Here is a 20,372-nt window from a genome sequence, read left to right on the forward strand (position 1 = left end):
TTTCTGTTCATCCTTTTGTCATCCTTGATTTGCAGTAATTGATCTTCTAACTTGAAGTGCATCACGGATGTTTATAAAGAATCTTGACTAGTTGGGCATACTATATTGTACTTCATCAGTACATTTGTGTATTATTCTAATGAAACAGTTGCAACTTTGGAATTAATTTGTGTGTAGATTGATCAGACGCTGGAATATCAGTTTTTATTAAAGAAATCACTTGTTTTTTTATTCAGCCGAGAGCCTTTTAACTGATACTCTCCCTGTCTCGAAATATAAGGTGAATTTTGTTTCGATAGGACAGGACTTTGACCTACAATTGCTCTATTAATACATCATTGATATAATTCGGAATCATGATCATGATTATGTTCTTTTGAATACAAATTTGATAGCATACATTTTGGGTCACAAAATATATGTTCTGATAGAATAATCATTGGTCAAATCTTGCCAAAACTCCTTAAAGAAACAAAATATGCCTTTATATTTTGAGATGGACTACTACTCATTAGGGCAAATTATGTGGTAAGGCTTCTTTTTTCTTTTTTTGAAACATGTGGTAAAGATTGATGAAGACTTGCCTGAACGAAGGAACGAGCAACAAGCTCTGATACTGATACCCTGGAAATTAGCAGCCAGTCGTTTGGTGGAAGAACTACAAGGTCAACACAACCTTCAAATTTCTGTAAAAGGTTACTGGTCCTAGAGCAATGTACCAGCACATTTAGTTGATTTTTTCCAATCAACACCTAAGTTTCCTTGAAACAAAATATGGAACCACGAGGGAGATTCTCTCAGCATAGTTGTAAGAAGGTGACATGCTTTAAACAGGGTTGGGATAGGAGTTTCAACGGCTTCTGCTCTCACCAGTCCTCTACTTGAAGCTTGGCAACTTACGAACAAGCAGGGAATCAACACTTGAGTCCTTTCATCTCCTCTCTATAAAGTCCATCGAGGCATCGAGTCTATATTTTCCTGATGAAATTCAGATTTGGCTCTCGTTTGCTGCATCAGGTTCTGTATATTTCATGGTTTGGTTTTTCAGATTTTCATTCTATCTTGAAGGAAAAAGGTTGGGACAATATCTTCAGACTTCAGCTCTCAGAGCTTCATGTTTCTCTGAACTTACCATTTCGTTTCAGTTTCATCTTTCATTTTCTCCTCTTAAGCAATACTGTTTCTCTAATGATCTCTCTGTACTAATTTTCCTTTTTTTTAGGTCAATGTTTTGTCCGCTGTTTCCCACCTTTTTCGTTGGCTTGAACGCAAAGGAAAAGTGAAGTGCCTTTTTCTCAATTAAAAGGAACAGCCTAATGATTTCATCTGTCATCTTACCAGTGCATTTCCAATAAATGTTGCGAGAAAATTAGTCCTTCAAGCAGGAAGAGATCTCCATATTACTCCAAGAAAAGTGGCGTCAGACACCTGATTGCTCGCCGACCATTCCTTCTCTCAAAAAGGTCCATCGGCTGGTCCAACAATTCATCTCGATAAGGCGCCGCAGCTTCGCCTCCCAATGCAAACGCATGCGGCACCTCGCGGGAGGTCTACTGCGCCTACGTTGAAATTCTGGTTAGGAGCACAAGGTTGTCACGCCCGAGAAGCGAGATGCCGATCCCCTGGAGTCCAGCCCAATTATGCATGCTTCTTTATTTTGAAAGCTTCAGAAGCTTCAGCCCAACTCAATTATCCAATGGCAAGGATACGACATTGTGAACAGATGCGCCATTTGTCAAGAAATTGGCCTCGACTACTTCACACACGCATCTCAGTGATCAGGAGGGTTTCACCTTCTGGAAGGAATGGCTTGAGCTGGTCAATTGTCAAGACTGGAAGCTGAGATTGACTGTTCTGAACATTCAGACTGTTGACAACTGCAATGCAAATTCTCTCTTATCCGGTTCTGAAAAATGAACTGCCGCCATTTTCAACCGTTGCACATCTGAACTCTCTTTCTTGGATTTCATGCCAATCCCCAGGAGCCAGCGAGCCTCTCGAACCGCAAGAGCCGGCCATGTGAGCCGGGCGGCCGGCGAGTGGGCATGTGCCCTGCACGTTGCGAAGTGCCAGGCAAGTCATGGAGATCGTCCCCGTAGGTTGGGGGCGGATTAGTTTTATGGCCATCGATGGGTCGCCTCCAGCAAGCCATTGCCCGAGTACCTGCAAGGACGGTCCTTCTGATGCGGCTCCAGTACTTGCACTGCGTCTGCGTTGGATCCCACGGATCCATTGAATCGCGGTTACCAAGGCGCGCGCAGCACATTGCGTCGCAAACTACCAGTGGTTGCCTGCTGCCGCCGCTTGTTTCTCGGCAGCCGGGTCGCCGCATTGTGGGATTCACGCGACTGCGGATGAGGAGAACCGGCCTAGGCAATCATAGACAGTAGGATACTGATTGATCTCCTCTTGCTGTCGTTGAGTATGCTGAAAAGGAAATAAGGCTAATCACAGTGGGGGTTTTATGGCGAGTTTCATAGCATTAATTACTACGACACATCAACATTTTTGATGATGTGGCACTCATTTAATGAGGGAAGAGAAGGAACCAGTTTCGTCCCTACGACACTCTGCTAATTTGTTTCCAAGACGTTGGAAATGGCGTGAAACGACCACTATGACCGTCGTTGTTTCATGGGGGATCCCGTACCATACTAGATCAACTAGCATTTAATTACACTGGTTAGCTTTAGAAACAGTGAAATAAAACTCTCCATCGAGGCATAGTGTTTCATTCATTCTCCAAGCTGATGTGGCATTCTTGAAAATAGGGATATGAAACCTTGATGAGCCTAAGAGCAGAATACAAGCTTTGCTAAGTAGAATACGTATTGCAGATGATTGAAAACTTTTTTTTAATTCCTTCCGCAGAGAAAAGAATTGACATTGAAAATAAGGCTGAATTCTGAGACATCAGTGACATGTGAAATAGACCTCCTTTTCCTTTCACATGTAAGGCGCAGAATTTTCCAACAGAGTTGGAGCTGCAGGGAAGTAATGAAAGCAACAATTTGCTGAATGGCTTATCATGGAACTAAAGAAATATTACTGAATGGAACACAAAGGAAATTTTATTCAACTTTTCGTATTTACTTCACAGTATAAGATTCCTTTTTTTTGGAATATCAGTGCAAGTTTGAATACTGAAGAAATCAAAGCTTACAGTTAGGCTGCATATTTGGTTGTTTTCTGAAGCAGTTAATAATTAATTGAAAGTAAAGAACGGCGGATCACTATCGTTAATTGACAGGCAAATGATTACCTTCCTTCATCTTTCTGAAAAGAACTTTCTCGTTGTTGCATGCAAGATGGGGCACAGCAAGTTAGCAGCAACAAACAACCACCCTGCTCACTGCTCCTGGCCTACTGACAGTTATGCGGCTGAATCAATAAGTTGGATCGGTTTCATTTCTCGCAAACATCGAAGCGTGAACGAAATGAGCTTGCCATGCAAGGGCATGTGACAGGGCACCTCGATTTGAAGGCAACAAACAGCTCGCATTACTTGTTCTGCCCTGCGGCTGGATGGCCAAGGAGATCTCGTTCATGTGAAGTTGTTCGCAACTGTCAATGACACAGAAGCATGAGAACCTTATGCAAGTTGTCGTTGTTTTTGCTGTTGATTTGCATGTGTTGAGATATGGAGAAGATTTTTGCTGGTGTTTTTTTCCCCCGAAGTTGTGTCTGAGTTGCCTCCTGCACAAGAGAACTGATGTTAGAAGTGAAGAGAAGAGGCACGTGGTTCTACCAAAGAAAGAAGATATGGAAGAACATATCCTAAATCCTTGGACATTTTGTCCCAAGTTTCATGTGTGCAAGGAAGAATAAAAAGGCTTAATTCTGATACTTATCATGTGAGAAGAGATCAAGGTTTCTTTCAGGACATGTTCAGCATGACTACTATATCTCTGAAAATGGAAGAGAAACATTGATTATGATTTATGACGGCGGTACCCTCGATGACTCTGTTGTTTTTTAAGGTACAATGTCTTCCTAGACTAAATAGAGCTACCAGCATACATCACCTAATACTGATATCATGCATGCCACAGGATCTCATCTCATATTTCCTGCATCTTGTTGTCGTAAGGATGTCTAAATCCTTGTAGCCTAACCGCAGCAATGCAACAGACGAAACTGTGTAGTTTCAGCAGTTTCCCGAGGAGTGAGGTTTCAGGTTTCTTCAGCGCGGACAAGATGACTTAGCATGACACGCTATCAGAATCACCGTTTGATACCGACGGAGCAACGGGGACAGATGAATCACTGACAGATCAGCACCTCGTTCGCAGCTGCATCAATTCATGAACACGCATGGATTCAGACATCGCGTCCATGCTATCCACGTGATGGAAGTACTAAAAGGTTTAGGCTCCATGTTTTGCTGTCTTCGGTGCTAGCTGCCATAAGGATCCTTTGAGCAATTACAAAGTGTACGGGAATAAACAGGCAAGAGAAGCAATTCAGAAATGTTCAGTACAGCTGGTCGGCCCTACTGCCAGGAATCGGATGCATTCAAGCTGCAAACTGCAAAAGCGAGCATCGAAGCATATGAACCTTTCCACAGCATCTGTTTTGAGCAAATGAAGGTGCCCATCATCGCATCATCGCGATGTCATGAAGGTGAGTGACGGAGGCGCAAATGGTCAAGGAGAGCCAGAAGTGGCGCTGACAGTCGCTGCTGCTTCCGTTTCCATTTCGTTCGTTGCCGTCGTGTTCCCTATGGAGCTATGCTCGGCGTGTCGCGCTATTCTCCATTTGGGCCGAGTTTCTCAATGGGCCTACATTGGCTCGATAAGGCGTTTACTAGATGGGCCCATTACAGAAGTTGGGTCTGTGTTGTGCTGTGTGGCCTTGTTGTTCCTTTGGGGTCGGCAATCGAAACCTCGGAATCAAGCCCAACACCATTTTGCTTCCGACCGTTCCACTGCACTCGCCCTCGTCGCCGTCGATGACTCGCATCACCGCGCCGCCGCCGCCGTCCTCGCCCCCGGGGTCCCCGCCGCCCATCCGCCACTCGCCGGCACCGGAGACCCCGCTCTCCCGCCGCCGCGGCCGCCACTCGCCGTCCCCGTCCCTCGCGCTCACCCCCTCCTCATCCGCCTCGACCTCCGCCGCCACCTCCTCGAGGCCGAAGCTGCGCCCCACGCCGAAGCGGGCCTACGCGCCGTCGCAGTGGGTGCCACTGTCCTCGCACCCCGACTTCTTCAGACGCGACGGCGAGGGCGGCGGTGGCGCCGCCGCGTGGGACGCCACAGCGTCGCGGCTGTACGCGTGGGACCCTTCGGCGTGCGGCGCCCACCGGATAGGCGTGCGGATTAGGGACCCGGAGGCGGAGAATGAAGGGGAGGAGGTCGCCGTGGAAGCCGCCGTGCCTTCCGAGGTGAGGCGTTTCCCTTTGTGCTCGCGCTTTTCTTCTAAGGCCATGTGAAAATGCTAGGGATCGCTTCTGTTCTATCTGCAAGTTCGATCTGATAGGGACGTATGTTTGAGAAATCGCTCTAGAGACGACCTCAGTATGCAATTCACTGCCACCTTAATAATAACTTTTAGAGCACCTTAGTACTAAATTTGCCAGTGAAGCTTCTGTTGCTAAGCTGTGCAACAGTCTGCACATTGGGATTGTTAGTGCTGCGAGTGTTAGGTAGTACTTTTTGCCGTACAACCTTCTGTGATGGCAAAGACTAGAAGAGGCAGGAATTCCTTCCAATCTCTAGTTTGAAGGGCCTTTATCCCTCTTTCCATTCTGTTGAGCCTGTTATGGAAACAGGTTAGTATGCAAGCCCTAGTATACAAGATTGAAGCTTCTATACATGAGACTGAAGTTGAGCACCAACTTAGGTGCACATTTCTATATTCTGGTGATTCTTATGGGTATCATATTCCATGGTACCTCATTCTGATTTATTACTTTTGCTGTACAGATGTTGATGCCAGAGACTGATCTTGGTTATGTGGTCACTCATGTGTCACTCAACACTGATGGTTCATCACTGCTACTTGTTGGATCACATAATCTAAGTGTCCTGTATGTACATGAGAGGGTGTCTGAAGATGGTGATACAATCATATGCAGGTATATATCTGCTCCATTATGGATTTTATCATGTATTGATGACATTCACTTTTTCCTTCATTTCCTGACCCATTATTTAAGTTGCAAAACTAAAATTGCAACAAAATCAATGGGAAAACATTTTCCCGACGTTCCATTAGTCGTGCACCTGAAGATCATTTTTCTACTTGATACTGTTATAGCTAGATTATTAATTATTGGAGAAGGCGCCCCAAAAGTTTGCATTCTTGTACCCTATAGAATAATGAGCTGTTTCACTATATCTTAGCTTGTTTTTGGTGTCTTTATTGCACTACAATATTTTCTTTCCCTACATTTGACTTATACGAAATTCACAACAGGATTGCACTAATTGCTTCCCAGATCCTACCCAGTAACAATGATGGCATAAAAGTTCTGCAGGCATCTTGGCATCCTTTTAGTAACAACCATTTTGCAGTTTTGACATCAGATGCTGTTTTCAGGTATGCTAAATGAACTTTGGTTCTATGTGGACAAATGCCATCATATTACTGTGGAAGCTAGGCTTCTTTGTCTTCAGTTTATTAGTCCGTGGGACTGAAAAAGATGAGAAGCATGTCTCATGCCAGTTTTCCTATATTTTTCTGTATAATTCTTTGATAGAAAATCAATAAATCATTATGCAGGTTATTTGATCTATCATCCGATTTAGAGCAGCCAGAGCAGGAATTTTATCTGCAGCCAATACTACCTGGAAAATGTCAGAATGCTTTGGCAATTTGTCCAGTAGCATTCTCTTATGGGAGTGATCATCTATGGGACAGATTTTCGGTATGTCACATAAATAAGCTTATCAAGATAAGGAAAAACTGAATTGTTGATATTGTCTATATTAGGTACCAAGGAGGGGAAAAAAATCAGAATTGGTTTCTTATTCATCTGGATTATTATGGCAACTAGCAACAAAGTATAACATAGTCATTTTCCACTTAAAGGAGATAATGTGGTCTTGTTCAAATCATCCTTGGGCAATTTACTTATATAATGTACATGATTTGCGCTAGTGACATTTCTGTACAATGATCATGGGAATGACATGCTATTTTTTGTTTGTTTGTTTGTTTGTGTGTCCACACTGTACATATAGTATTTTTGCTGTGGGAATCTACTCCTGCACCAAGTCATAACAAAGTTACAGAAATACATGGCATGGTTAGTGTTTATCGAATTTGTTTTGAAGTTAACATTTGGACATTGCCCACACTTTATAGTTACCATTTAAAAGTGTTTGATGGCTTATTCTTCTGCTTGATTTCACATGCAAATTAAAGCCCATCTTTATGCAGGTTTTCATCTTATTCAGTGATGGTTCAATTTTTGTGCTATGTCCTGTTGTTCCATTTGGAAGGTAATATGGCTTCTTTGTATCTAATTGTTGAACTATTTTGATTTTTCTATAATGCCTGACATTGTTGAGCTACAAATTTTTATATTATTTGTATTTTGCAAAATGAAAATATGGTGCATCTGGTAGGCAATTATGTTGAAATTTAGTGCCACAGTATAAATCCACATGCACTTTCTCTATCTGTGAGTTGATCTTTACTTTTGAGATTTGCTTTTCTATGATGCAGTGACTATAGCAAGAAACATATTCAAGAAATATATGAAGATGTTAATGCATTTGGATTGAAATCTTCAAATCCAAATGTTGTCACTAACTCACATTTGGCCATAGCTTGGTTGGAGGCAACATTTCCTGACTTGTTACATCAATCAACAGATACCAGCTTGCTGATGTCAAAAGCTCATCCGTATGCGCCTGTAGATGATTCTCTAACTTTACAGGTCTGCTTCTACCTCAACTTTGTGATATATTTGTCTGATATTTTCTTACCTTTAGTTTTAGTTACTTTTTATGAAATGCTGGGGCGTGGGATGCTAGATTTGTAACTTGTCCTATACTATTGCATCTATTTGGTCACTGTAATATCAAGCGAATACCTTTTTAAGGAAAGAAGCGGATGGCTATGTTCAAAAATGAGATATAAGACTCAGTTGCGTGCCAAAAAAAGAAAAGAACAGCGTGTTTTCCAGTATATAAAAATCCAAACTTTTGGGGTCTGTTTACAGTGTTTATTTATGTCTGAAGAAAAGGAAATGAAATGTACCTTACTTTCAATATGTAAGCAGCTTCTACAAGTTAATCTATTATAAGCCTTATGTTTCAAGGAACAAGTGCAGTTACATACTAAATAACTTATCTGTGATTGCCATTTATTTATTTCAATTTTTTGAAAGGAAAGTCACCAAATATTTACTGAATCAAGAAGTGAGCTTGGAGTGTTGTTCATTTATTTGGCATTCCAAATTCAAATTGCTATTGTCTATGCCACTATTGTTCTATGCTTTTCAATATGACGCTCATGAATGACCTACATTGATCCGGTTGATCACTCATGCAGGGGCCTCTTTGTAGAGTTTGTGAGGAAAACAACGAATCTGAAGGTAAGAGCAGCAGTTGTGAAGGCAAAGCTGTAGGTTTTATGTACAGTTCTGCTGGCAAAGATTCAGTTCTTGTGACAGCATGGGGTAGTGGACAGCTCCAGGTTGATGCTCTTGCTGATGAAATTCAACCGCAGTGGAACATTGGGATTCCTACTCGCCTTAATGTTGATTCACATGGACATATAAAGAGTGTTGCCATGATATGTGACTCCAATTCACAAGATCCGTTGGCCTTGAGATCGCATCGACCATCCAGTACGGGATCCAATGTGAAGAGCAACATAGAAGCTGTTTGGATGGGGCATTCTCCTCCTTTGCTAAGGCTCGCAATTGTGGATTTGGCACTACCAAAAGCTCCCAGTGATAGCTCTTTGTCCTTGTTTCCGGATCCCCTTGTTCCAGAGAGATTTTATTGTGCTCATGGTGGGGGGCTTGACATGGTCACACTGCACTTCCTACCATTTTCATACCCTGAAATGGCTTCAACGCCACCCTCCGTGCATCCTATCCTCACGACAGGCAATAGTGACACAAGTTCTCCTTTCCTTTCTGGATTTGTTACCATAGCTGATGCATATGGTCATGTACAGTTAGTTGGCATCACATGCCTGGGTGAGTGCTTTGTGGTGGAGATGAAGGGTTGGAAGGAACCAACACCTCTTCAGCTTGACATAGATAGCAAGAGTATTAAGGATGTGGAGCCTCCTGCAACTGGAATGATCAGCAAAGAGCTTATTGCTGGTCCAGACCCACCCATACTTCCATCTTCATCAAGCCTGAAGTCATTGACCCCTGACTCTATTGAAGGAAAATCCACACTTCATCACTATATTAAGGTCTTCCATGAGTACTATGTGGAGTACGGACACAAGGTATGGAATTTTTACCATGATAGTAGGCAGCCATTATGATATTTGCATATTTTTTCAGACAATAAAACATGCTATTTGCTATTGTTGGCCTATGTGTGGTGGACAACCGAAATCACTCAGTTCTGCAGATACCTGAAATTGTTAAATCCATCACATCATTACTGATTAGATAATAATAATGAAGGGATGAGAGGAAATATGCTGATCAAGAGTTTAATGATAATTAGGTTTTCATTGAGCTCAAGGAGCATGCAGACTATGTGAAGACAGAACTTGAAGACAAACAGAAACGCTTACAAGCAGTGAAGAAATCACTTCTATCCATAGAAACCAAAGACCAAGAAATTAACAAGAGGATAGATCGGGCTTTCAAGGTGTACGAATTGTTGGAGAAGCGGATAGATAGCTTCAAGATGCTTCCTGCTGCAAATAAGAAACCATTATCTCAGGCAGAGCAGGAGTTCAAGGCACAGCTTGGTCTGTACATGTGTTAGCTGACTTCGCATTCTTTTCCTGCAATTTCATGTGCTAACAGAATTTGTATCTGCTAAAACCTTATGCAGATAGGTTTGCTAATGTGGAGCTTGATGCTTTACGTTCATCTATTGCCGCCCTTAGCGCGAGGATGAAGCGGTTTGCTCAGCAATCCGCGGGAGGTGTAGCTGGCACACGAGTGGTACCGTGGCAGGCACCAAAGACGGGACGAAGCCATATTTCAGAATCCCAGATGTCACTGCTGAAATCTTCACTCGAGAAGCTCTCGCTCCTTAATGAAGAGAACAATCTGAAGCTTCGGATAATCGATAATGAACTCAAGAACAAGGAGCAATAGGTGATATGTTGACTGTTGTTGTCCAAAGGCAAAAGTGCAGTTGTGTGCACAAAACTAACGATCTTTTGGTTGGCAGGTCTTGGCAATACGTGAATTTCATAGAGACGGCTTGCTATCACACTTCTATGTGTTCAAGGTCTGGTGGACCTGTGAACTCGCCTGAATGCAGCAGCAACAATTGGTTAAACTTTTCAAGGGAAGGTTGCACACGACATGATGCGAAGTGTTAATCAGCTAGCACTGCAAGTGGGGTATCAGGGTGATGTAACTACCAGAAGCTTGTGTTGATAACTATACTTAACTAGTCCCCTGTAGTTCTAGTTCTTGCATATCCGCGAATTGTGATCACAGTGTATTTCTCGTACAACGTTACGGAATTACAAACTGCTAATCCAATGCGTTTTGTGGGTCGTCCAGTGGTACAACCGTACAGGTTTAGATGATCGGTGATTGAGGACGGGTTTGCCTCTGCCAGTGCGTCGGGCAGAGTTTCGGGTTCCTCAGTTCGTCGAAACACCATCAGAATTTCACATCAGTCTGTCACGTTCGCATTTCCCCTTCCTCATACCTTGAAAAGTATAATTTTCAGGCAAATGCCAAAAAAAACTTTGCAAGAGTATACTTGGGTCAATCCATGTAGAAAAATAACATCGCATGCTCTTAGCTTCCCAGCATTCGGAAATTGTGCAATATCAGCATTGCAACAGAGAATTAAACCGTGGTAAAAACGTGTTCCAGGCACATATTACATCACAGGAAGGAGAAAGCAGGAGGGAGGGTGGGGCACCCAGGCCCCAAACATCGATCCTATAACGCCAATTCAAGTAAATTCTCTACTCATGATTTTACTAAGGTCTTCCAACCAACAACAAATTTCCGCACACTACATACTCAAAAAGGGGGGGAAAAGGAATAAGCAAAGGTATAGCAGCAACAAAGGGATTTGTAAGTTCAGGCCACCAACACAACCCCTCTCTACAAACCCAGGCATCTACGCTTACGAGGTGTACTCGAAGGGTTGAGGTGGCTGCGGCTCCTCATCGACAGCCATGGCGGATGATCCTGATCCCTGCTGGCCTGCAGCAGCTGCCGTGTTGCCTGTGGTTGCTGTGACTGTTGAGGGGGCATCAGTCAGTGCGAGGTCCTCAGCCTCCGTGGGTTGCAGGTCCCTGAGGAGGATGAATCCAGAGGGAGCAGGCTTCACCGGGACGTATCGGCTACCTTCGATGAACCTGATGAACTTCTCCTGGGCAGGAATCACACGAGCCGGGTTTGTCAGGTGCTGGAAGGTTGCCTCAGGTTCAGGGGCCTTCTTCTCTGCGGTGTTATCAACCTTGGACCAACAAGAAATACAGTTAAGTCGATGGTATCCTTAACTATACAGCTCTAAGCCAGCTTATGTAAAACAGCAAATTCATCACGACCAAGTAGGTTTACTAAATGTCCAGTAACAAATTATACTGACTAGTTGTTTATGAGCTTACCTCAGCTAAGCATTTGGGAACACCATTTTTTAATACATGATTATTGATTACTGTTGCCTAGTCTCACTCATTGATGTCAACACATAGAAGAAAATGTTTTTATAATGAAGGAAAAAAGTAGATATTTATTACCTGCATCGCATCAGCATCCTTCTCCTGACTTTTAGCCGTCTTGCCTGAAGTAGAACCAGAAGCCTCTTCCGTGGCCTTCTCCTGGTTAGCTTTGCTTTCTGCGTCCTTCTTTGCCCTAGATTTCGCCTTGGCATAAGTTGACAAAATAGCTGTTGGCAGCTTCACGGTTGAAGTGGTAGTCTGCTGAGTTGTCGGTTTGGGATACTCAAAAAGGGACGGTTTAGCATGTGACAAGAACTCAAACTTTGGCACTTTCAGATCAGAGTTGAGCCCAATGAAGGCTGTTGGTGAGAAGGCCAGGCTGATGAAATATAAGAGAGGATACCAGTACCAGAACTGACTGAAAACAGCGAGACCAACCACAGCAGTGAGTTTGTCATGCTTGTTCCTTGAGAGGAGCTTGATTGTGACATTCCTACCACCAGCATCAAGAATACCAGAAGCTAGTATGGCACCCATTTTGCTCATGGTGTCCTCATGCTTGTCAAGAATGATCTTTTCCAGCTGACGCCTGAATGCTCCAACACGAGAATCGAAGGACTCATTGGTCTGGATCATTACCATAGCCATAGCAATGAGAGCTCCCTGACGCACGAAGTCAACGACATCTGATGTAAGAGGCTCCAGCAAGGAGATGGCATCACTTAATCCGGTTCCTGCACAAGATATCCCAACAGCTAAGGCTGCACCATAACGAACATGTGGGTTGTACGACTCAGAGAGCAGGGACACAATCCTTGGAGTCTGCAGAATCACAACAGTAGGTGTAAAGCACCGATTAAAAAAGATGTATTGACGCTTATGAGTGAAAGTTCATGTATGATAATCCACGGCAATATAACTACACAAAACACATCCACGTCAATATAACTACACAAAACACATCTAGTTAATCATAAGGTAACCAAATGAAACCTAGCAACTAATTCCACAAACCTGCTCGGGTTCATTGTATAGAACAAATCCAAGAGCCATAACTGCAGTCCTCCGAACATCATCACTGACATCCGATACAGCAAAATGCAACAGCTGGTGGATAGCTTTGTTGTTTGCAGTTCCCCTGTAGGCTAGAGCCAATGCATACATACCACCATAACGAAGTATGGGATCTTGATCTCTAGTCATTTGTTCAATCAAGGTGTCTGCTTCTTCTTCCCTGCCATATACTGTCAATGCAATGCCCAGAGACAAACCCCTAGAGAGAGTGTGAGAGATGTCAAAATAGGTGCTTCTTTAGAAATACTGTGCAGCTATTGAACAGCACTGACCTTATAATCTTTTCATGTTGGGTATCATGTGCATAAGCAAGCATCTCACTAGCCTTCTCGCTGGCAGTCCCAACCATGAGCAAGCCCATGCCAATACCAGCTGCCTCACCAGCCACAGCACTGTCTGTGTAAAGGACATTCTTTATGTCCTCATATATCTCCTCATCAGCAGTTCCCAAAGCTGCAAGGCCAAGTCCCAAACATGCACCATGTTGGATGACCTGTAATGCATTGGCTTGGAGTTAGCAAGTATGCATGAAATGAATAACAAGAGAAAAGAACAGGAAGAAACAATAATTACCTCAGCACTGGTGTTGCGAAGACTTTCACGGAGGAACTGTTTGATTCCTTCACCATGGTTGGCATGAATCAGACCTAACGCATAGAGGGCACCACCTTCTGAATATGGACTGCCACCACCAACTGCACCGCTTTGAGGTAGGTAGGGGGCCATCAAAGCCCGGCCCTGTTGAAGGTGGCCTCTATGAATGACACCTAGTCCAGCAGTGGCACTGAATTTCGCCCAATTGGTTGCTCTGCTTAACCACTCCTGCAATATAACACCAAAATGAGATAGTGCAATGGCTAAAATCTCCATATGATGCAGAGACAGCAAGTAGAAGAATAGAAGTACCAGGTTCTCTCTTAGAAAGGTATCTACAGTAGTTCCTGCATGCATGATTGCATTGGCACATATAGTTGCACTGTGGCAAACACTGTTCCTCATTTCCACAGCCTGCTTAATTGTTTTCAGAATTAAAAGATCGGACCTGTTGGCAACCGCATCAAATCAGTATCATGTGGAAAAGCTGTATTCCCAAGGCCAGTTGTCACCATTTAACAAGTAATAAATCACTTTACCTATTGTGGCTATATAGAAATTGCAATGTCAGCTGAATAGAAGTCTCCCCTGATAGTATTCCTTTAATTTTCGCAAGCCTGTCGGCATGTGCTATCGCATTTGGATCCACAGTGTGAGCATTTCCATTCGGCGCAGTTGTGTCATCTCTCATCTGAACATCCCCAGCTGTTTCTGTGCCTGTACCCGCACTAGCAGTTTGATCATCTTGTAAAGCTGACCCAGTGTCAGGGTCAGATGGCACAGGAGTCGGCGAGGTCAGACGATTTCTCACATTCAAAAGGAAGGCCTGGTTTTCATTCTCAACAAGATCGAACGCAATTTGATACGCGAGAAGAGCATCATCCTGGAGAATGAGCATGATATCTCATGTAAGCAACTGCAAATGCCATCAAATAACGCAGCAGAACAAAGAGCAAAAATGTACCTTGCTTCCAGAAAGCAGCTTGTCCAATATGCTTGCGACAGTTTCTGGCTCACCCAAAAACATCAGACACTGGCAAATGCTCAGATAATCTGGATTTGGCAAAGTTTGGTATATTTTAACAAGACAACGGAGAACCTGCAAAGAGAGTGAGGAATTTGATCGGTCAGTCAAAATACTATACGTCAGAAATAGTGACAACTCTAAAAGATCCATGCATTTCCATCCAACAAAACTCTGTGTGTGTTAGACATGCTTTTACCTCAAAGCGATATTCACGGTGATTAACATATTGATGAGAAAGGTTGATGCAATACGATAGAGCCCCTTGAATATTATCACACCGAACAATTGCTTCCTCCAGCTTATCCAGCCTCCTGCATTCAACAGCCATACCCATGGCCTGTTGATATTTTCCATCAAGGATACACCTGAGATAATGAATTAACATTAGGTTCATAACCCATCTGATGAACTGACAGATATCACAAAACAATAGGATATTGTTGTACTTTTCAAGCATCCTCTCAACAATGGCCTCCAATCGAGGATCAATGTCCTCTTCCTCCTCTGTAGCTTTAGAGGCTCTGGTCTTGATACTGGCATACTCATCTAATGCTTTGGCTGAAAGAGAAAAAACAAAAATGCAACATGATGACCAAAAGATATTACGATAACAGTATCATCATAATAGCTCAACTCAAGACCCTTCTCACCTAAAAGAGCATGGGCATAATCAGAATCGTCGGAAACATCAAATAGGGGTCCAGCACCAAGTGCATATGACAGCGAATCATTTAACTCTCCCAGGTAGTAAAATACCTACATGATATAGAACAAACTTCAGCATTGACAGTGAAGAAGAACGGCCTTTTCATAGAAATATAAAAAATATCGAGACATAATACCTTAGAAACGACTAGTGCTGCAAGTTGCCTCTGATCAAACTCCTCATCTTCATACAAGCTCTCACTGCAAGAAAAAGAAAACAGTTGGAACCTAATTAGTGACTTGAATTATTGGAACTACAAGAAAAGGGCACACTTTGTGCTTCCTCAGTCATGAACTAATCACCGAAAAATATAGGGCCAGATGGAGTTCATTGTTTGTATGTTACCATCCTAGTATCTAGCATTCTAGCTCCATAAATCAAAATCCAAGTAAAATTATAGCTACACTGTATCAAAAGGTCAGATAATTTCCATGAAGCAATCATAATCATATAGTGAAATACTCAGCGAATACAATAACAAACAAAAATTAAAGTCAGATCACATACACAAGGGCTCTCCATGTGGAACAAGCATTCCAGAAACAAGAAATTTGTAATATAAAAGAAAACAACAACTATCACGACACATAACCACCTAGAAACGATAAGCTTATCATACTGCAACCGAATTGTGCATTTACTGAACAGAACAGGGAAAGTCCTTATTGCATGAAATAGATTTGATAAAGGAAATGATAAACGTGCATCATCATCGGTTGAAACCATGCCGATACTTCCCACCCCCAGTTCACAAAATATTTCCCTTATATTTTAAAACATAATGGAAGTCCAAAATTTTATGATCAATCACCACTTCTCAGTTCACTCCTACTGATATCCCTTCTCTTGAGGCAAATAGCTAAATCTCCCCACCAAAACCAATACTAATCCAAGCAGGGGTAAAAGCTGCAGAAGGTTGGAATTTTTACTTTGGAGTACCAATTCAGCTACAAGAACCAGTATATGTAGGTAGGATATCACACTAACGAGCATATGAACGGGAATTGGGCCTCTAGAATCCCCATCTAACAGATCAGAACAGGCCCATGACCCTACGGTTCTCTTGCACAAACGCCTGATCGAACTGAACGAATCGAGCAACAGCTACAGAATCTAGGGCAGCGTCCCCTCCGTAGTCCTCATCAACCAGTGAGGCAGATCGAAACACTAAGAAGTCCAGCTAAGCTGCGGCGGGCGCCCGAACGAATCGCACAAACACAGCAGCTACATCGGCGGAAGCTAGGCACGCGCAGCGGAAGGGAACCGGGGGGACGAGGCAGTAGCTACTGGGACTCACATGGTGGGGACGCTGGTGGAGATCTCGGGCCAGAAGAGGTGGACGACGGAGTTGAGGCTGGCGAGCGCGTGCAGCTTCAGCTCCGGCGCCGGCTCCTGCAGCATCGCGAGGAGCCCGCTGGCGGAGCTCACCGTGGCCACCGCCGCCATGGCCGCGCTGCCGTCCGTACGCCGCCGCCGTCAAGGAGGTGCGAGGGTTTGGGCGTCGCGAGTTCTGCTTGGATGAGTCGGCTCGGCGACGACACTATACCCTGTAGATGGCAACGGGTAAAATGCGGGATACTAACTTTATAAATCCATACCCGCACCCGCAACCCGCCACGGGCACGAAATGACGCCCATAACCGCTATCCGCGGATATCCGTATACCCGCGGACACACCCGTATACCCGCAATCTTTAGGAAATCAAGCACACGTTACATTTCAACAGCAAATAAACACCATTTATTTAAGAAAATAAATAAATCTGAGCAAATAAATGAACTAGTCTCATACATAATGAATACATGATACATCACACATTAACATAAACAAAACGCCTGATTTGAAGGAGGCATCTATATAGCCTGATCTGTTATGAAATATATTCCATATTTTGCTTTTTTATGTTACAGATGTTAATGCTCTTCTATATAAATTTGATCAATCTGAATATAGTTTGGCATAAATTTGATCAATCTTAATATAGTTTTACTTTGTACAACTTAGAATCCCGAATCCGCTGACAACCTGTCCACAGCAAAGTTAAACAAAAAAATTGTCCCCGATCCAAAGATACCGAATGGCATCGCAAAGGATCTGGAGCCGGTATAATCATTGCTAGTAGAGCAAGCTACTGCTGCTAGCCGTGCCAGGAATCAGGATAGACTGCAGTCTTCAGAGAAGATGCAGGTCTGCAGATCACGTCGATGAGCCTCGGCGGTCACGCACTCGTGTTGGGCAACCTGATGATGGCGAGAGAAATTTGCGATTTTGCTTGCACAGCTGATTACCTAGATCTGACGAGTATAGATGGCAACGGGTAAAATCCGCGCGGATACTAACTTTATAAATCCGTACCCGCGTGCTAAAATCCGTACCTGCACCCGCGCCCGCAACCCGCCACGGGCACGAAATGACGTCCGTAACCGCTATCCGCGGATATCCGCATACCCACGGGCACACCCGTATACCCGCAAGCTTTAGAAAATCAAGCACACATTACATTTCAACAGCAAATAAACACCATTTATTTAAGAAAATAAATAAATCTGAGCAAATAAATGAACTAGTCTCGTACATGATGAATACATGATACATCACACATTAACATAAACAAAACGCCTGATTTGAAGGAGGCATCTATGTAGCCTGATCTGTTATGAAATATATTCCATATTTTGCTTTTTTATATTACAGATGTTAATGCTCTTCTATATAAATTTGATCAATCTGAATATAGTTTGGCATAAATTTGATCAATCTTAATATAGTTTTACTTTGTACAACTTAGAATCCCGAATCCGCTGACAACCTGTCCACAACAAAGTTAAACAAAAAAATTATCCCCGATCCAAAGATACCAAATGGCATCGCAAAGGATCTGGAGCCGGTAGAATCATTGCTAGTAGAGCAAGCTACTGCTGCTGGTCGTGCTAGGAATCAGGATAGACTGCAGTCTTCAGAGAAGATGCAGGTCTGCAGATCACGTCGATGAGCCTCGGCGGTCGCGCACTCGTGTTGGGCAACCTGATGATGGCGAGAGAAATTTGCGATTTTGCTTGCACAGCTGATTACCTAGATCTGACGAGCATATAAACAGAGTCGAACCAACCACGGCGAGGCTCCCGGTGCCGGATGCCGATGCATGCAGAGATCATCCCTGAGTCTGACGATTTCAGACCTCGGGCCCTCGGGTATGAGGAGATCAGCGGAGACAGAGGAGAGGGCGAGCGGTGGAGGGTGGGATCTGCTCACCGGTGTCGAAGTTGGGGATGGCCGGTGGCGGCGGGGATGGGCAGCGGATGGGCGACGGACGGCGGTGGCGATGGGCGATGGCGGCGGCGACAGGGGTGGGCGACGGCGGCGGCGGGGACGGCCGGCGGATGGGCGACGGCGGCGGACGGCGGCACGGCGCTTGCGGCTTGGGTCGCTGGGTGAGGTGGCCGGGTGGTGGGGTGGTGCCATGGGCCGTGGCGGGCTGGCGGCTGGAAACCCTAAAATCGTGTGTATATATATAAGGGTACTCAGGCCCACGTGTCACCGAGTCTGGCGGGTTTGCGGGTTCGGGTATCAATTTTTCAAATCCGTTAGAAAATATCCGTTGGGTTTAGAGTTGTACCCGCGCCCGTGCCCGCGGGCACAGATCCAGACCCGTATCCGCGCACACCGGGTTTGGTATCCACGGGTACGCGGATATTTCGTACCCGTTGCCATCTTTAGACAACACGGGAAGCCCGAGTGAAAACAATTACGAGCGCAAGGTGCGGTATGCAAATATAGAGACGGTACGAGGGTTGAGTTGTCAGTGTAATCGGATTCGAGGATAAATTAAAGTACTTCTTTCGCTACGGAAAATAAATTCGGAAATTTCTGTATTTTTTCAATATATCTGTAGACAAACTTTTCTATGTAAAAGATAATCCATACACTTATTTAAAAGATAACAAAAATAAAAATTTGTTAGGCAATATTTTCTAGTATCCAATAAATAATCTTTCCCTCAGCCTGTGTGCGATTGGTTACTTGGCCTATTTCTGGCCTGGCCAGGAGTTATCCAGAACTAGCCTAAGCCAAGCTTATAGTATTTCATGGGTTTATTTGATTGGCTGCGTATATTGTCTTGGCCCGCGTAAGATTTTATTTGGATGGTTGTATTGCTTTCTGGGTCACACTGTTGTAGCTAAGCTGGGCTAAAACTTGGCTAACCGGGGCGATGTGCAACCTGCACAACTGGAGACGAGTCTTATTTATATTTTCCAAGCCATTTGCACACCTGCAGTCTGCCTAACGGATCTATTTAGACTACCAAATATCCAAATCTATGGGGCTGTTTGGAGTGGCGCCTAACCCGCCACAGCGTGCCTAACTTGTGGCGCTCAAAACGGCCGCCACACCTGTGGCGGAAAAAGTGTGGCGCGCCGTGGCGGGTTAGGCGGCACTCCAAACAGCCCCTATGTAAGCCCTGTAACCCTGTAACCTTGGGTAGACTCTTATGCGACCTACCGATCACAATCTCTATGAATCTATGAACGATACTCGTCTGCTCACCGTACTTGCGCATCATATCACTCCACTAGTTCTAGATATGCAATTTTTGTAAAAGTGGTGACTTGTAGAAAACGACCTATAATTCATGGTTCGTAATTTTGCATATCGAGAGTGGGAATGTGAGGAGCATGTTGATTTTCTATCTGCATGAATGTTCCTCTATTCATTGTTGTTTTGGGCAAGCTAAAATTATCTTACAATGTTTCTAGGGTCATTTGAATTTACAATAATTATACTTTCTTGTAAAAGTAAGGCTAATATAATTGTTAAGTGGACTTATTCTTTTCAAAATCAACAACTTTAGTACCCGGTGTAAATAAAATTTTGTGGTTTTGTTGACGTATATTTGGATTCTTCTTTCAAGTTAACTAATTGCATCTAACTTGTTACAAACCAATCACTTGATAAATTTTATATAATTTTTACAGCTAACTTAAAGTGCTAATAAAATGCACCGTTTATGTTTTGCTTGGAGGTTTGTCGCATTCTCATTGCAGTTCATCGTTGTCTTAGCTTTTCACCGGCGAACAAAAAACAGAATGTGTAGGGCACAAGTGATTTGTAACTAAGTAGAAGGGCAAGCAAATCAACGAGCTATTATTTTCAGTTTTGTAGTGTTTCAACCTTTGGCTCTGACC

At 43.7% G+C, this 20,372-nt stretch overlaps 2 protein-coding genes across 3 annotated transcripts; one reads left to right on the plus strand and one right to left on the minus strand.

Annotated features, from left to right (window-relative positions):
• The first annotated feature begins 4,899 nt into the window (after nucleotides 1–4,899).
• On the plus strand, nucleotides 4,900–10,665 carry LOC112899059 (nuclear pore complex protein NUP88). Its single transcript, XM_025967389.1, has 10 exons — nucleotides 4,900–5,383; nucleotides 5,925–6,076; nucleotides 6,418–6,540; nucleotides 6,724–6,868; nucleotides 7,384–7,445; nucleotides 7,672–7,885; nucleotides 8,503–9,417; nucleotides 9,645–9,894; nucleotides 9,981–10,249; nucleotides 10,326–10,665. Exons 1-9 carry the CDS (start codon nucleotides 4,952–4,954, stop codon nucleotides 10,247–10,249), a joined length of 2,562 nt encoding a protein of 853 aa, XP_025823174.1. The 5' UTR covers nucleotides 4,900–4,951; the 3' UTR covers nucleotides 10,326–10,665.
• A 258-nt stretch (nucleotides 10,666–10,923) lies between these two features.
• LOC112899058 (26S proteasome non-ATPase regulatory subunit 1 homolog A-like) lies at nucleotides 10,924–16,727 on the minus strand. 2 transcript variants are annotated; one of them, XM_025967388.1, is made up of 13 exons: nucleotides 16,486–16,726; nucleotides 15,325–15,388; nucleotides 15,133–15,238; nucleotides 14,929–15,040; nucleotides 14,679–14,847; nucleotides 14,420–14,554; nucleotides 13,995–14,338; nucleotides 13,768–13,903; nucleotides 13,435–13,683; nucleotides 13,134–13,354; nucleotides 12,802–13,060; nucleotides 11,866–12,609; nucleotides 10,924–11,582 (listed from the first exon to the last, which is right to left on the minus strand). In XM_025967388.1, exons 1-13 carry the CDS (start codon nucleotides 16,632–16,634, stop codon nucleotides 11,247–11,249), a joined length of 3,024 nt encoding a protein of 1,007 aa, XP_025823173.1. In that variant the 5' UTR covers nucleotides 16,635–16,726; the 3' UTR covers nucleotides 10,924–11,246. The 2 variants fall into 2 exon arrangements, with proteins under 2 accessions (XP_025823173.1, XP_025823172.1); XM_025967387.1 differs by having other exon boundaries at nucleotides 14,679–15,040; nucleotides 16,486–16,727.
• Nucleotides 16,728–20,372: the final 3,645 nt, after the last annotated feature.

This window comes from Panicum hallii, chromosome 7 (assembly GCF_002211085.1).
Source record: "Panicum hallii strain FIL2 chromosome 7, PHallii_v3.1, whole genome shotgun sequence".
Lineage (NCBI taxonomy): Eukaryota > Viridiplantae > Streptophyta > Magnoliopsida > Poales > Poaceae > Panicum > Panicum hallii.